Genomic DNA, 16,015 nt, shown 5'->3' with positions numbered 1-16,015 from the left:
GTACACCAGAGAGAATTAAGAAAGGAGACAACGATGAACCAGCCTGGGGTTAAAATAAATCTCAACCGTTGACCTCAAAAATCTATCAGCCAAAATTTATCGATTGTGGAACAATGTATGCCAAGAATTAAAACAAAACAAAAACAAACAGCAATCAGCCAGCGCTTCAGGCTGCCAATAACAAGTGAGGCGGACATATGTGGATGAGTGACAGCCAGCAAGCCCTGCCCACTATCACCCAGGTGATAAACAAACAACAGAAGATGGAGGGCTACAAGGGGAATTGATATCCAGAGTTACAGTCCCTAAAATCCTTGTTTCCAGTAAGAAATTCTGAGTTATGCAAAGACAGGAAAATAGAACCCACACACAAGGAAGGCAAAAAGCAGGCACAGAAACTACCTATGAGAAGGCCAGAAACTAACAAAGCCTTCCACTACAAATGTGAGGGGAAATGCAGGAAATTCTGCTTGAAGAGTTAAAATAAATCAAGCACAAAAGACAACATAACGCATGATTCAAATGAGAGAAACGATTCAATTTGGAAAGCTGCCAGGACAGAAAGTAAATGAGGTTAGCCTGGGGTCTGGGTGGGAAATAAGTGGATGGGCAGGAAAGGCTTGCTATAAATGTGGTGTTTCTCGTTAGTGATGACAGTGCTCTAAATGTGCCTGTGGTGATGGCTGTGCATCTGTGAATCTACTCAGAACTATTGCATCATGGATATTAAGTGAAAATGGTACGATGTGGAAATTATTAATTATACTACTTAAAAAATGAGTACTATGGACTCCAGGAAAAGGACAATGGTCTGTATCCATACTCTAACAATAGAAGGAAGAGAAGGATCTCGGACCAATCCAACAGGTGGTTGCTAACTAAGTTAGCAGGGATAATTTGATCTGATTATCTCAAATTGAATAGCATTTCTTTAAAAGCTTTTAAGGCAAGCAGAGGCACATTACGGTCATAAAGAGATCCTTGCCCTACATTTAATTAAATCTACGTAAGAAAACAACAAAACACGTCTTCAGAGGAACAAACCTAACCTGAGATGGATGGTCCAGTCACACCACCACAGTGAAGCTGTGTTGCTTAAACTCTTGCCATGACGGAGGGTAAGTAGATGCTGCCTAGACCCATCTATTGCCCTCCACGCCAGGAAACCTGGAACTGCTGCAGCCATCTTGGCTTCTTCCGCGAACACCTACCTTTCTTCTAAAGAGCCACCCCCGCATCACCCCGAAACTGGTTAGTACGTGGCGTAGTGAACCACCAGAATATTGAAAGAGCAGGGCGAGTTACATTCGTTCCAACTAGTGATATATGTATTGAAAGGACAAGTTCGAGAGAAAACTGTCATGGTGACTCTCCTAGCCAGCGGGGGGCACGACGTGGCCATTCTGCCCCAGAACGCCATCCTGATCCCTCCGCTCGCCCCGTCTTGCGTTTTCCCGAGGACCACAAGCCACAATCACCACTTTGGTCCTGCGCACCGAGACGGACGCACTTCCCTCTTTTCCCTCCACCTCCCGCCCAGACCAGGGCCCGAGCATGCGCACTGAACGGCCGGGGGGGGGGGGGCCGGCGCGCCTCGCGGGCTCCCTGTGCGCAAGAGCGGAGCGGCCGCCAGAGCGGAAGTGGAGCTGCAGCGGGGAGGTGGGGCGCGCGCGCGCGCGGAGGCTGGTGCGAGCGGCTGACATGGCGCAGTTGGGGCGTCTCCTGGTTCCCCTGGCAGCTCTGGTTCTGTTGCTCTGGACGGTCCCTTGGGCTCACGGGCGGCGGAGCAACGTTCGCGTCCTCACCGATGAGAACTGGACCTCGTTGCTGGAAGGGGAGTGGATGATAGAATTGTAAGTGCCAGGCGGTTGTCTGTCTGCTGGTGGCCGCGGCCGCCCCCCTCCCTCGAGCTGCACACCTGACCAGCCCTTCTTCCTCGGGCAGGTCTCGGGGTCCCAGCCTTTGCCACCCCCAGATCCAGGCTCGTTTCCTACCCGGGAATAGTAGTCTTCTGTCAAAGCGTGCACCTGAGCTTCGTCGTTGCTAGGCACTTGTGGTGCGATTAAAGGATTACGTTCCACATCGAACTCTCCAGAACAACCTTAGCAGGTTGGAGGGTGGGAGTGAGTCGGGCGGAGGTCTTGACTAGCTCGATAGACTATTTTAGTGATCGTGTATAGACGTCTAGACTTTAAATCTCCAAATTTTACAGAAGATGATAGTGAACAAAATCTCGCTTTTGAGCTGTCATTAGGAAATTGTTGTGTTTATTCACTTGTAATGTTTGAATTTGGGCTTTTTAATTTTTTATTTTGTGGGGTTTTCTTGTAAATGCCTAATAAATTGAAATTTATTTTAAAATCTTTATTTCCTTTTTACTCTCCTTGCCTGCATTCATTCCGTTTTGATCTGAGTTTCATTTTTCTTTGGGCGTGCGCTTTTGCAATTTAGAGTATGGCTTGAATTGTGGCTTGTAGGCCTTTATAAAGTGGTATTGCGTATGCTTTGGTGTGTTTATTAGTAGGCCCTCTAAGAACGCCTGTTCATCATCATTGGAACAAAATCACGTGTCTTATGTGATGATTCCATTTCAGTAATGTCCATTTTGTTGTTGTAGGGTATAAACTGCCTTTGGCCTTTGTTTTAGATAATAAATTGATGGTATGGTTAATTAATAGATGACATGGTGGATATTGGCAAAAGCACTACTATTGAATATTAACTGTTTACTGGGCACTACTCATTTTTTTTGTAATTAATCTACATATTCCTTAGAGCATTTACCGCCATGCCCCCTTACAGAAAAACAGATTGATCTGTTCAGATGTTGCTAGAGTGTTTGACCTCGAGTAAATATGCAGGCACCGTTATTAGCAACCCTTTAGCAAGATTCTGGTGTATTCCTATATTGTAGTTATATTTAGGGTTGCTTGTTAAGGAAAAGGTGTTAAAAAAAAGGAAGGAAGGAAGAAAAGGCGGAGTGGATTTCCTCAGATAACTAACACCTGAGTCATAGAACAAGAAGCCATGTCTGGAACATTTCTGTGGACGGGAAGATAGGGAGAATGTTCAGTGGACTGACGGAGAGAGGAACTATATCCAATGGTGGTTGTTTTGAGTCATTGTCATGAATGACTTAGATTGTGCCCGGAAGCTGTGTTAGTGTTAGTTAAAGCAATAGTTATTAACTTATATGTAAAATGTATACTCAGATACTTTTACATTTTTTGTCACACTGTAAATAGAATATCCGGAAAAGGTATAAAGGGGAGCAAAACTAGCAAAATATTGGATATGAGATAAAACATCGATCTGAAATTACAATATCTAGTGCTTCCCTTTCTCCTTGGCTAAAATTGGGGGATTTAAAGAAGCTCTTTTAAAAGCATTAAGAAACAACACACTTTAAGAGGAAGGATCCAGGTAATGGTGATCACCACCTATATTTAACTAGGGAGTTTTTTTTCTCCCTGGTGAGCTTTATTATAGAGATGCCTTCATTGTCATTTTACTGTTAAAGAGTCTGGCTTTTGTATGTAACACTGTCAGGCTTCGCATGCCTGTCTTAGAAGCTTGATTTTCCTAAAACAGTTGGTGAAATTGCAGGCATGTTTTCCTGGGTGTGGGCTTCCTTCTTCCTGGGTCTGGAAGCTGAAGCAAATTACAATATGTAATGAAGTGGAGAATAAAATTCTGAGGAGAAACTTGGGCCTGGAATGACTGTGTGTTTCAGAACCGTGCTAGGGTGCCAGTGCCTTGGCCGGTGGGTTGTAAGCTCAGGGTCTTTGACTCAGATGAACATATTTCTGGCCAGTAGAGTTTTGTCTGCCCTGCGTGTTTGTGTGAAGGTTAGGTTTGGAGTAATATTTGTGCATAGGAACGCAGGTCTCCAGCTTAGTTTGTTATGAAATAACCTGCCTTCCCAGGGCAATTCCTGGGTGATCTTCACAGTCGATGGTGTACAACCCAGGCACAACCCAGGCACTTGCTGTTTTTCCAGTACCTTGTAAAAGCCTTGAACTTTCTGGTTGCCACATTTAATAGAAAGAACTCAAACAGTTTTGAAAGCTGCTCGGCGTGTTGGACACCTCTTGTGTATTTCAGAGTTTATTCTCGGGCTTGCTTTTCTGGTGAATGTGTCAGTTCATCAGGTCAGCACTTGTTGACAGCTCACGCTGGCAGGTGCACACTTCAGCTCTTCATCCAGTAAAATTACCCAATTTGTTTCCTTGTTTAACACAGTACCCCCTGTTGGGTTTGAACTCCACAGTCCTCCTGCCTCAACTTCCCAAGTTGGGATTACATATATGAGCCGCCCATGTGGATCATTTTCTGTGTTTTAAGTATAAACCTATGTGCTATAAGTACAAACAGTCTTCAGAAATTTTTCTTGGCAGTTTTTAAAGTCCTTACTGTTTGCGTCTTTAACCGTATCTTACAGTTACGCACCTTGGTGCCCTGCCTGTCAGAATCTTCAGCCAGAATGGGAAAGTTTCGCTGAATGGGGAGAAGATCTTGAGGTTAAAATTGCAAAAGTGGATGTCACAGAGCAAACAGGTACCATAATTCTGGCTAGTTGTGTTTCTTTGCTAGTGCTGTTGATGGTGTTAACATATAGTTAATAATACATGTCGGCTGCTGTTACTGTTGCCTGTCAGAGTACTCACGATGTGATAGCATTCCCATTCTTAGCAGCAGTAAAGCTACCTTTGTTCTTGAGTGACAGATGCATTTTGTTTTGAGACCTTAAGATGGTCTTTCCTTGGCTGGTCACAGCTAGTCAGTCACATTGGGGTATAAGTAATCCTTGGGTACTTAACTATTCACAAAGATAACCAGTATTCACGCTTCACAAACCTTTTAATTGACTCATGTACATTGATGCATCCTTAAAATTGATTTAACAACTATTTCATATTTTCACTGTTGATTACGAAGCTCACCTTTAGGTGTTTTCATGTTCTTATTAGCATTTAAATAATTTAGATTCAACTCTTAAGTAAGCAACTGCCCCTCACAAAACTCCATTGTATGTTTTTTGTCATTTGTAGGGCTGAGTGGACGCTTTATCATAACTGCTCTCCCTTCTATTTATCAGTAAGTATTTGAAGGCTCTCAGTTATGGAGAGGAATACATCACTAGTGTAATGAGAAAAGTAGGCCTCTGACTTGGATTATGTTTGAAGACCTGAGGTAATCTCATTATATTCAGCAAGGACTTCTGAGAGATCGATTTGGTTTTAATGGTACCCTAAGTCTTATAGATAAGACACTAAATAACTATACATAAAACACTCCCTGTACTCAGAGATTTGTAATTGCTTTAGAAAGTGACATTCTCATGAAATGGTGTGGTCCTCTTCAGTTGTCAGTAACTATGAGCCCAGAGTTGTAATGAGTCCTGTAGGAAGTCTGTAGGCAACTGGGTAATAGAGAGAAGCCACAGTTGGCCAGAGCCGTTCCTGGGGTTCATGAGGATTAAATGAAAACCTGGGAGTAGAATTTTCAAGTGTGCAGGGTAAGTAGTCTTTTCTGAGTACTCTCAAATAGGAGGACCACGGCTTGTTAAAACACCCGAGAAAGGCTGTGGTGCTGCCCGGGAAGTGAGGCGTAGTGGTGGGAGTTAGAATGAACAGGTTTTGGCTCCACCACTCTGACTTTTTCCCAAACTAACCTGGAGGAAGACAATCGCTACTCTGTTTACTTGACCTCCATGTAAGTAGCTGGTGGCTAAATACCAGGAAATACTTCTTTTCCTTATTTAAAGTTATAGTAACAAAGGTATCAAACTAGGCCCCCAGCGGTGGAGGTGCACGCCTTTAATCCCAGCATTTGGGGAAGGCAGAGGCAGGTGGATCTCTGTGAGTTCAAGGCCAGCCTGGTCTACAAGAGCTAGTTCCAGGACAGGCTCCAAAAGCTACAGAGAAACCCCGTCTCAAAAACAAACAAAAACAAAAAAACAAAAAAAAGTAACAAACTAAATCTTCCTCTCCCCCATCTTTTTTTTAAACTCAAGCAAAACCCTCTTCCCTACTTTGTATAAAATCAACAAGATTGGCAGACTCTTAGCCGTATTAACTAAAGGATAGATAGAAGGTCTAAATTAATAAAATTAGAGATGAATGGTCTCTACCTTGGTGTAAGGTGGACACTATTGACTAGCGATATGGGATCTGAGAGAGTTCACATGGTGCACATGCTGGATGTTGAGGGTGTGAGGATGGGTGGAGGAGAGAGTGCAGACTTGACCCGTCACAGCCTCCATGCCAGAGGCCTACAGTGGTTTAGAGTACTGAGATGATGAAGTTAGAACTCAGAGAACTAAAGGAGTTCTTGAGAATTGTAACACCTGATATTGTAGATCAAGCACTGTTCTAGTAACTTCCTATAATAATTCCTTTAACATGTGTATTATATATATGGCTCGGGGGATTTTCTACTTGCAGTGTTTCATGACTTTATTACTTGAAAGAATAGAACCTTAAGGCTCATCTTTTCTGTCTGCGGCTGTGATGCCATCCGTGTGTAATAGCACGTTTCAGTGTTTGCTGGTGCTTTTGAAGGTGAGGTTGAATAACCTCAGAATAAAGAAATGGTGAAACATAATTGTTTCTTGCTGCCAGTTAATGTTTAGTTCTGGTCTTTAGTTGTAAAGACGGCGAGTTCAGGCGCTATCTGGGCCCAAGGACTAAGAAGGACTTCATAAACTTCATAAGTGACAAGGAATGGAAGAACGTTGAGCCTGTGTCATCGTGGTTTGGCCCAAGTTCTGTTCTGTAAGTATGACGACTTTCTTTCTTTAGAATTAATTGCTCACATTGTATTTTAAGTGAGTAAAGCATGCGTGCTGTTTCTTGGGTTCTTATGGTTTATTCAGATAGGTGTTTCCTGAGACCTTGAAAGCAGATACTTTATTCTTGTGAGCTGATTAGGCATGTTGTAAGATCACACTTTTCAGGGTATTTTAGCTTTGATTTGGTTATATCTATCATTGAGAACCCGATCCTTTAGAAACTGAATGGCATAAGGGTAAGACTATTCCTTGATCATAATTTAAATGGAAATGAGAGCGTTCAGTCATGTGTTTCCATTGCTGATGTGCAGTGACTGGGTGGTTATCCTGATAACGTGTATGAACAGTGTGTCTAATCAGTGAATAATGGTGTGTGCTTATACATTGCTAGAATTAGGTACATTCTCCAGAGCAGTTAGGGTTGAGGATGACAAGTGTGTTTCCTGCTACCCTGGGGAGACTTGGCAGCCTGGGCTTTGGTGTGACTAAATTACTCCTACACTTGCCATCAGAAGATGGAGAGTTGGGATACTAGCTGTAAGAACACAATGCTGCAGTGGATTCTGGGAGTAGGGAAGAATCGGCCCTTGTGCTGTTTGGAGGTAGAGCTTCTCTTTTGTGTCTCTAACGTCCTTCAGCCCTCAGCACTTGCCCACTGGGCAGCTGTGCCCAGGTTGGTTACAAAGCCTGGAAGTACTGGTGCCGATTAGTTAGTGCATACTACAGTGAGGCTTCATGTTTCAGTTCCCTTCTGTTCTTGACAAGGTCTTGCTGGACAGCCCAGGCTGGCCTCCAACTTGATTCTCTTGCCACTTCCTCCTTTCTAAACAACACAAGCCACATGCTGAGAGTGCTTTTCTGTGTTGAACTTAAGCAGCAGCTTGAGAATCTCGTGATCCACTCACTACTCTGATCAGAGGAATGTGGCCGCCTTTAGTTTCTCCTGGGTCTTCAGTGCAGCAGGCTGACTAGGGGCCGCTCCCAGGTCAGACGGAGCTGATTTAGGCTTTTGTGTGAAGAAGCCCTAGGCAGCAACAGTTGTACTTGTTGCAGGAAACTAGTTGTAAACTCAACACTTTTTTATTAGTTAAGTTTAAAAGAAAACCAAAAACCCTGCTCATCCAAATCACCTGCATTTAACAATGTGAACGTAGTTGTTTTTTATACTGTGCTTGATGACTTGGTGTTCATTTCTTACATTGTTGTTTGTATCTGATTAATACCAGTGAGAAAGTCATGCTGGAGAAGTTGAGGGTAGGAGATACAGTGTAAAGACACAGGCGAAGCTGTACGTCTTTGCTCACGTGTTCAATCCTCTGTCTTTCAGGATGACGACTATGTCAGCACTTTTTCAGCTCTCTGTATACATCAGGGTATGGATTAAGCTTTTTCTATCTTAACCATTTCTAACTCCTGTTTGTCATGAGCATGATTTTAGTTTACTTCTCTTTATTTCAGACTAGCCACAGCTATCTTGTTCACGACCTTGGTGTGCCAGCGTGGGGCTCATACTTGGTGTTTGCTTTCGCGACTGTGCTTTCAGGACTGATGTTGGGACTTGTAAGTACTCTATTTTTAGAGTACTAAGAAAAATACTTGAAAACATGAGGGTGTTGTTAATATTGGTTGGATTCCAAGTCGTACAGTTAGATTTCTGCTTATTTTGCAGTTTATGATATTTGTGGCAGATTGCTTTTGTCCCTCAAAAAGGCGCAAACCACAGCAACCCCCTACAAGTAAGTCACTGTGTGCACGTGCATGTGTGATACTGAGACTGCGTGTGTGCCAGGCAAGTACTGCGTTGCGCTACACCCACTACACAGCCTGAACACTCAGTGTTTGCCATTCTGTAAATACGGTCTCAGGCTGACCTCAGCCTGGCCTGTTAAATAGCTGTGGCTAAAGGGAAGGTGTGAAAGAGATTTCATGTGAAGTGACAGCTCTGGCTCTAACATTGTTATAATCCAGAGCATGGTAGTGTTTCATGCGGCTTGTAGAGACCATAACCATTGTCCAATCAGTATATTTGAAAATTTTACTATATCCATGGATCCATGGATATATTTTAAAAAGTTAAATATTTTCCACTTTTGACATCACTCGTTATGATAGTGGCCACATTTGAAGATTTTTTTTGTATCTAATTAATTTTCTTTTTTTCCCCCCCCCTCTGGTACAATAGTAGGAAAAGCTGATGAAGGGTTAGTTGGTGCTGATGGTGGCCTTTGCTACGAAATGCGTTTACATAATTAGAAACACTTACTGTTTCCTACTAATAACTTCCTGCCACTTACTTTTAATATTGGATAATCTGAATTGTTCAGTTCACTTTACTTGCTGTGTACTGAATTCTTCCCAGTTAGTGTAAGATGAACGTAGAAGACCATGCTCATAATCCTAGAGTTGAGGAAATTCTGGTGCAGCTCGCTTCTTGACACTTGCTCTATTTTAGATACCTAATCCTGTAGTGATGGGCTATCTTTTATAGCTACAAAGTGGTATAATGTGGAGTGGTCAGCAGTATTGCACTGGCCCATCAGGTGTGACATCCAAAAGATGTCTCCAGACATTGCTATTCTTTGAGAGAACAGAATCATTTTCCTCATTGAATTAATTGAAAAATTAACATCACGTTGTCACGAGATGGTTTTGTTTAATGGAGTGTATTTTATCACAGCTTTTATATTCATTGCATTGAAAATGATTCATTAATTTTGGGTTAGTTTATGAACACATAAGTAATTAGAATTAATTTGGTAAATGAATCTTTATAATATCTGCTTTATTCTTTTTTGGGAATCTAAACATGGCTTATGAATCCTTGTATTTTGATTTTATTCTAAAGAAAATTTAGAACATTAACAAAAGCACATTTCTGATCTTTAAGAAAAACCATCACCAGAACTTTCTCAGTCTCTGAACAAAGTGGCGGAGGAACAAGAGGCTGATGATGAAGGTGTTTTGGAAGAGGAAACAGAAAATAAAGAGGAAGCAGGCAAAGACTCTCCTCAGAGTGGCATAAGACAGCGCTGTGTGGGCCCGTCGCTGGCCACAGATAAATCCTAATTTTTACAGATGTCTTAATATTATGGTTTTGACAACACAGAAGATTGATATCATTTCTCTGTTTAAAGTGAACTGTGACTTGCTTGTACATACAGTCTAGGTTGTCATTAGGTTGGACAGTTCATTCAGAAAATAAAGCAGTTAGGTGTAACAGTTGGAAACATGTTTTAAGAATATTATGATGTTTTAAAGTTGTTTTAATTTCAGAAGATCCTGGTGCCAAGCAGTAAGATTTGTGTTTATATTTAATGATCTGTTTCGTGTGAGATTCAAAACTGCCTTTCCCAAGATTTGCATTACTGGGTTATTTAAGAAAATCACTTTAGAGAGAAAGATTTCTCATTTCACATCATTTTTCTCAGTTTCACTGTGTGAAAAAAGGAACATATTTCCCATAACTGGGAACGTTGCCCATTGTTTCAAGATGCTGTGTACTTCATTGATAACACTGCGCTTAGGTGGAGTCCAAAACTTCCTCATAGATTTTGGATTATACAGCTAACAGAACTACCTTACTGTATAGCTCTCATTTCTATACATCACATTTAGGATATGCTGCTGATTTAAGTAGTTTTTATAAGTCTATGGCATTGTGTTAATTCTTAAAGTTAGATGGCCTGTTTTGGTCTCTTGTTCGCCATATTTGTCAAGGGTTATATTTTTCAGTTGGATAAAATTAACAGTGTCACTGTTGTGTTTGCTGTGGGTGAACAGTACTTTCCTATTAAGTTGAAGTTTACTGAATCATCAAATTGAACTGTTCACCTGAAAATGTACAAATTTGGCTATACATTCCAGATTTTAAATTATTTTTGTTGAGTGTATTCTTAAAGTTTTCTTTGCTTTTCTCTTTTTAATGTGAAGGTGAAATTTTCTGGTTTATAAATTTGATGTGGAAAAGCTTTGGTATTTTATATTTTGAAAATTCGAAGCTTAATTTGATGTAAAATGAAGTCTGAATTCTACTTGGGAAACATCCATTACTATGTGTTTTTAGCATGTCTGTCCTCTACCTGTTCTTGATGAATTTTATAGTCAGTATATTGCTTTGTGTTTGAAAATCGTAACATTGTTGTTTTAAAGACAAATTTTGTATTGTTCTTGTCTGCTGGTTCTGTGCATCATCTCACACGTGGAAATCAGCAAGATGGACTACATCAATTTCATCTTCCAGCAAGAGGAAGGACATTGTGGGGGGCGGTCTTGATGTCTAGAAGGGGGAAAGCAGACCAAATTCTCGGAATGAGCCATCCAGCCTTTATGGAATAGATGGTTTCTATGGCGCTCCCTCTGCTTATGTTCCCTGTGAACTCCTTAGACTTGCCGTGTTGTGATGTGCAACAGCTTCCTTGTAGGCCTCTCCTCTATAATAGTAAATGTTCTGCTGTCAGAGTTTGATACGTAGTTTGTGGTGGCTTAGAAAAACATTCTAAGCACAAAATAAATGTTTCTAAGCACTTCAATAATGTTGGAGAGAAGTATGGTTTCTACTGATTTCATTTAAACAGTCTCATGTGTCCAGACCGGCCAAGAATGACAGAACGGACGGTCCTCCTGACCCTCTGATGGGAGCAGGATTCCGGGAGTGCACTATCTCCAGTGCTGCCCTGCATGCGAGGCAATCGCTCTCCCTGCCGAGCTCACTCTCTAGCCCAGCAGTGGTGGCTAGACTCGTGTCTGAAAAGTTTGCTTAACCACTTTCCACTCACAGTGCTTCAAGTCTTGGGTAGATGTGTCACACCATGGGAACTCAGAGGCTTGTCTTCTGAGTCACTTCAGGAGGATAATACTCTGTAATCAAACACTGTTTGTTTTTAGTGTTTCTGTTGTATCTTTGACATTGTCAGGTTTTTTAACTAAAAAATGCTTTATTATAGAAAATTAAAAGTATCCTGAATTAAGATACTGTGTTCTCATAAGCATATTTCATGATTCTCTAAGATTGTCACGTAGACATTTGAAGAATTTTGGTTTGATACCACCAGTGTATAAAACTACATGGGTTGATTTGCGAATGATTCTAGAATGGATATTGTGGCGCAAGTTATGTACTAGAGAATTCTGGCCCATTACCATCTCTACCTCTCCATCAAATGCAAAACTGGTCTCCTGGGACATACCATGTTCTGCGGTATACTGTTTAGTGATGACCGGACAAAGAGACGCTCAGGTCTGTGTAACAGCTGCTGCCCGCGTGTTGGAGCTTTGCTAAGATTTTTCTCGTAATAGTTTAGCCCCTGTGACTACCATGTAGCACAGGCAAGCGTCTTTCAAGAAAACACATGTGGGGTGGCAGTAGAAGAATGTTCTGGTTAGTCTTGTCCTTTTTGTCACAGAGAACTGAAACCTGAGCAACCTGTTGGGTTTTCTGTTTTGTCTTGTTTAAATCTTACTTCTACATAGCAGCAAATGCCTGTCTACCACCATTAATTTGGAGCTGCAGTTGGCATGAATGGTGCTTTTGAAATCAGTTTTTCTCTTTGTCAGTTTTTTTTTTTCTTTTTAAAATCAAGTTGTTAACTTTTGCCAATTAAAAATGAAGTCTGGAGGATGGAGAGGAGGCTCAGTGGTTGAAAACCCTGCTGAGACCAGTTTGCTTCTCAGTACCTGCCTATGTTAGTTAGCTCCCAACTGCCTGTAACTCCGGCTCCAGAGGATGTAATGCCACTGTTCTCCCAGGGCCGGCGCTCATGTACACATAACGAGAAACAGAGCATCAAAAGTCTCAAGCCTCAGACACCACAGAGGATGCTAATGACCAGCTGGTCAGAGGGCAAAAAGCACTTAGGTCTTTGGTACCAATCTTCTAATATTGTAGAATTTCACACTTGGGTAATGGCTACACTGGATCCTGGTAAAATGGCTTCCATTTAGTCAACCTAGAAGGCGTGCAAATCTGAAGGCTGCTGTCGTATGCCATCTTGTGGCTTCGTTTTCTGCCTTAATAACCAAAGCATGCTGATGGTGAGGTGTTTATTGACCTTGGTCCTGGTTTCCCTTATTCTCTTGCCTGTCACCCTTATTCAGCTGTCTGGCGAGGAGCACCTGAGGAACTGGGGCTTGCAAGCCCACACATTCTGTTCTACTTTACCGTGCTGTGGGCGGGGACGGGAGGGTGACAGTGACCGCAGTGCCTCCTCCGGGTGCACTAAAGTCTATTCTCCATTCTGCATAAACACTTGTTTTTCCAGGTCTTTTTTCGTATGTGAGCACGTTTGTATGTGGGTGCGTGCACATGTATGGGTGTGTATTTGTTCGTGCGCTGAGATCTCGGAAGTCACCCTCCTAGCCCAACAGTATTCACTGTGGCAGGTTCTCAATCGAGCCCGAAGCTGTTGATAGGAATGCGCTGGCGCACAGAGGATCTCGGGTCTGCCTTGTGACCTCGCGAGGCTGGGATTTCAGAAGCCACTGACCCACCCACCATTGCTGTGACTTCTCCGGAGCGGACCTCCAGGTTTCACGCATGCGTAGTAACGATTTAGAGGCTGTGCTGGCTCCGTAGCCCCACAGCATAATTGTGTTCTAATAATTATTTTAATGTGTGTGGGTTTTTGCCTGCTTGCATGTCCTTGCACTACATGTGCCCACCGAGGTCAGAACAGGCTGTCGGATCCCTTGGCCTGGAATTAAAGAGGTCTGTGAGCCACAGTGTGGTACTGACTGGGATTCGAAATGCCGCCCTCCGGGAGAGGTAAGAGAAGTATTCTTAACCACGGCCATCTCTCCAGCTCCAAGATCACATAATTTTTAAGGTAATTTTTTTTTTGGTTGAACGTTCTACTAAGTATAAATAATTGTATCAGGCAGGTTTTGTATTTATTTGATACTTAGCATTCCTACAATTCTGATACCATAAGAATAAAAATACCCTCGGTAATAAAGTTGTTAATGGTGAGAATAAGCCGCGTGGGTGAGGGTGCTTTCAGCATTTGGTCTCTCCCTGTTTACAGTATCACACACAGACATACAGGCACTCGGACAAAAATACACAGACAGGTAGGCAGGTAGGCACACACTTCCAGTCCTTGGTTCCTGAAACCTTTGTAATTTCCTCAGGGACAGGGATTGCAATAGCATCTTTTGGTCTTTCCCTACCTTCTGATACAGGAACTCCTAGGCACTTTGAATCACTGGGAGTGAGTGGTGAGGGTGTGTATTGATAGGTGAAGGCTGAAAACAGCCCCTGCTGGGGTGTGGGCCGATTTCTAGAACGGCATAGTATATGATTAAAAGATGCAAACTCCTTTACCTTTCCGTGGGGAGAGGAGCTGAAGACTGAAGTCATGTACCTTTTTGTCCTGTGAGTTAGTCCAGGATCCCTCTGTAGCAGAACCACTGCTAACACTAAACAAGCATAGGGTAGGTGAACATGTGGGGATGGGGTGGGATGCAGCGTACTCAGAAGGAATGGGGACGGCTTCCCTTCCCACGTGGCTCATTCCTTATTTCTCTTCTCTTTAACTCTTTTTGAGTTGGAGCCTTTAGAATAAACCAGCAATAGTAAATGAACCATTTCCCCTGAGTTCTGTAAGATTTTCTAGCAAGTATCCAAGCTGGGCAGGGCCTTTTAGGGAACTGTTTTTGTACCTGTTATAAGATTGGGAGGCCTGGACTTGTCGACATCCTGAAGTGGTGGGAGAAAGTCTATGGCATTAGCTTGTGGAGTGTGCACTGACTCTGGGTCAATAGTGTTAGAATTAAGTTAGTAGGATATCAGGTTTGGGGCCAGAGAAGAACACATGTGTGGTGTAGATCCCCCCCGCCCCAATTTGGTATCAGAGGTCTGATTATAGATGATACCATTTTCCTATTCACCCTTTACTGTGATTCTTTGGCTTGAGCTGCAGGCATCACTGCTGGTCATGTGATCCATGCCCACCCTCACCGCTGTGGGTGTCATGTGATATATCAGCGTCCCCTGATGGTTGTTTCAGTGTCAGTCAATGTTAGGTTCTCTCATCCTTCTAGGAGGAGCAGCTGTTTAGTCACGTGCTTGCGCAAGAGTTGTACAGTAGCATTAACCTGCAGCCAAGCGTCTGATCCCCTGTAAGACAAACATCTGGAGATGGCGCATGCTCAGAATCTGTGGCCTTCCAAGCCGTAAGGCAGGCGTACAAGGTAATCACCAGCAGACTTCAGTACTGCAGGACCAACCACAGAATTGTTAATGACATCACCTCCTTTTTTGTTTCCTCTTGTTTGCGGCAGAGTGGCATATAGTCCAGGTTGAGTAGAACTTGTAATCCTCCTGCCTCTACCTCCCCAGTGCTGGGATTGCAGACATTCATCACCATGACCATATAAATCATCTACTTTTATGACTTATTAGTGTCCAAGATCTCTAATATTTTTCTTTTTTTTTTTTGAGACAGGGTTTCTCAGTGTGTAACCTTGGCTGTCCTAGAACTTGCTCTGTAGACCAGGCTAGCCTCAAACTCTTTAGAGATCCACCTGCATCTACCTCCTGACTGCTGGGATTAAAGGCCTGCACCACCACTGTCTGGCTCTGGTGATATAAGGAGGCTGACCAGACCCAAACTCTGTACATGCCAGTGACCTTCCCTACAGTTAGAGTAGTCATTCTCAAGCTGTGGGGCTTCACATTAGATTTTATACTTTCCCTGTCGATTACATTTTATGCACTTGGTACTACAAAAAAGAAGAAAAAAAGAAAAATCCATGACGAAGTTAAAACTAGAAAAAACAATTAGCGTCAACATCCTCTTTCATGGGATGTGTCTATTACGTGGATTTCGTTCTTCCTCATCACCAATTTACTCTTCGTTGTTCTCCTCTCTACAGGTTATACTGCACTCACATGTGCGCACTTGCGTGCAGGCACACACACACACACACACACACACACACACACACACAGGTTGTGATCTGATATGTGGGAGAACATGCTTCTATTTTTCTTTCTGAGATTGTGAAACTTTGCTCAATATACACTTTAAGTCTATCCATCTTTCTGAGAACTTTGTGATTTCATTTATCTTTAGAGCTGATAAGTATCCTTTGTTATAAATATCAGATTTCCCCGTTCATTCACCTGTTGATGTGCAGCTAGGTTGGTTCTGTTTCCTTGCCCTACAGAATAGAGCGCATGTACCTCTGTGACAGGGTATGGAATTCTCTGGGTATGTGCCTAGG

The 16,015-nt window shown here is 42.5% G+C and overlaps 1 protein-coding gene across 1 annotated transcript; it reads left to right on the top strand.

Moving 5' to 3' along the window:
- The first annotated feature begins 1,659 nt into the window (after window positions 1-1,659).
- Tmx1 (thioredoxin related transmembrane protein 1) lies at window positions 1,660-11,760 on the top strand. The gene is made up of 8 exons (XM_048415477.3): window positions 1,660-1,853; window positions 4,442-4,557; window positions 5,052-5,097; window positions 6,648-6,776; window positions 8,121-8,166; window positions 8,252-8,353; window positions 8,463-8,529; window positions 9,681-11,760. Exons 1-8 carry the CDS (start codon window positions 1,702-1,704, stop codon window positions 9,857-9,859), a joined length of 837 nt encoding a protein of 278 aa, XP_048271434.1. The 5' UTR covers window positions 1,660-1,701; the 3' UTR covers window positions 9,860-11,760.
- The last annotated feature ends 4,255 nt before the right edge of the window (window positions 11,761-16,015 follow it).

Source organism: Myodes glareolus, chromosome 11 (assembly GCF_982192425.1).
Source record: "Myodes glareolus chromosome 11, mMyoGla1.1, whole genome shotgun sequence".
Lineage (NCBI taxonomy): Eukaryota > Metazoa > Chordata > Mammalia > Rodentia > Cricetidae > Myodes > Myodes glareolus.
Note: the sequence above shows the minus strand (reverse complement) of the source record. Positions and strands in the feature narration are given on the sequence as shown.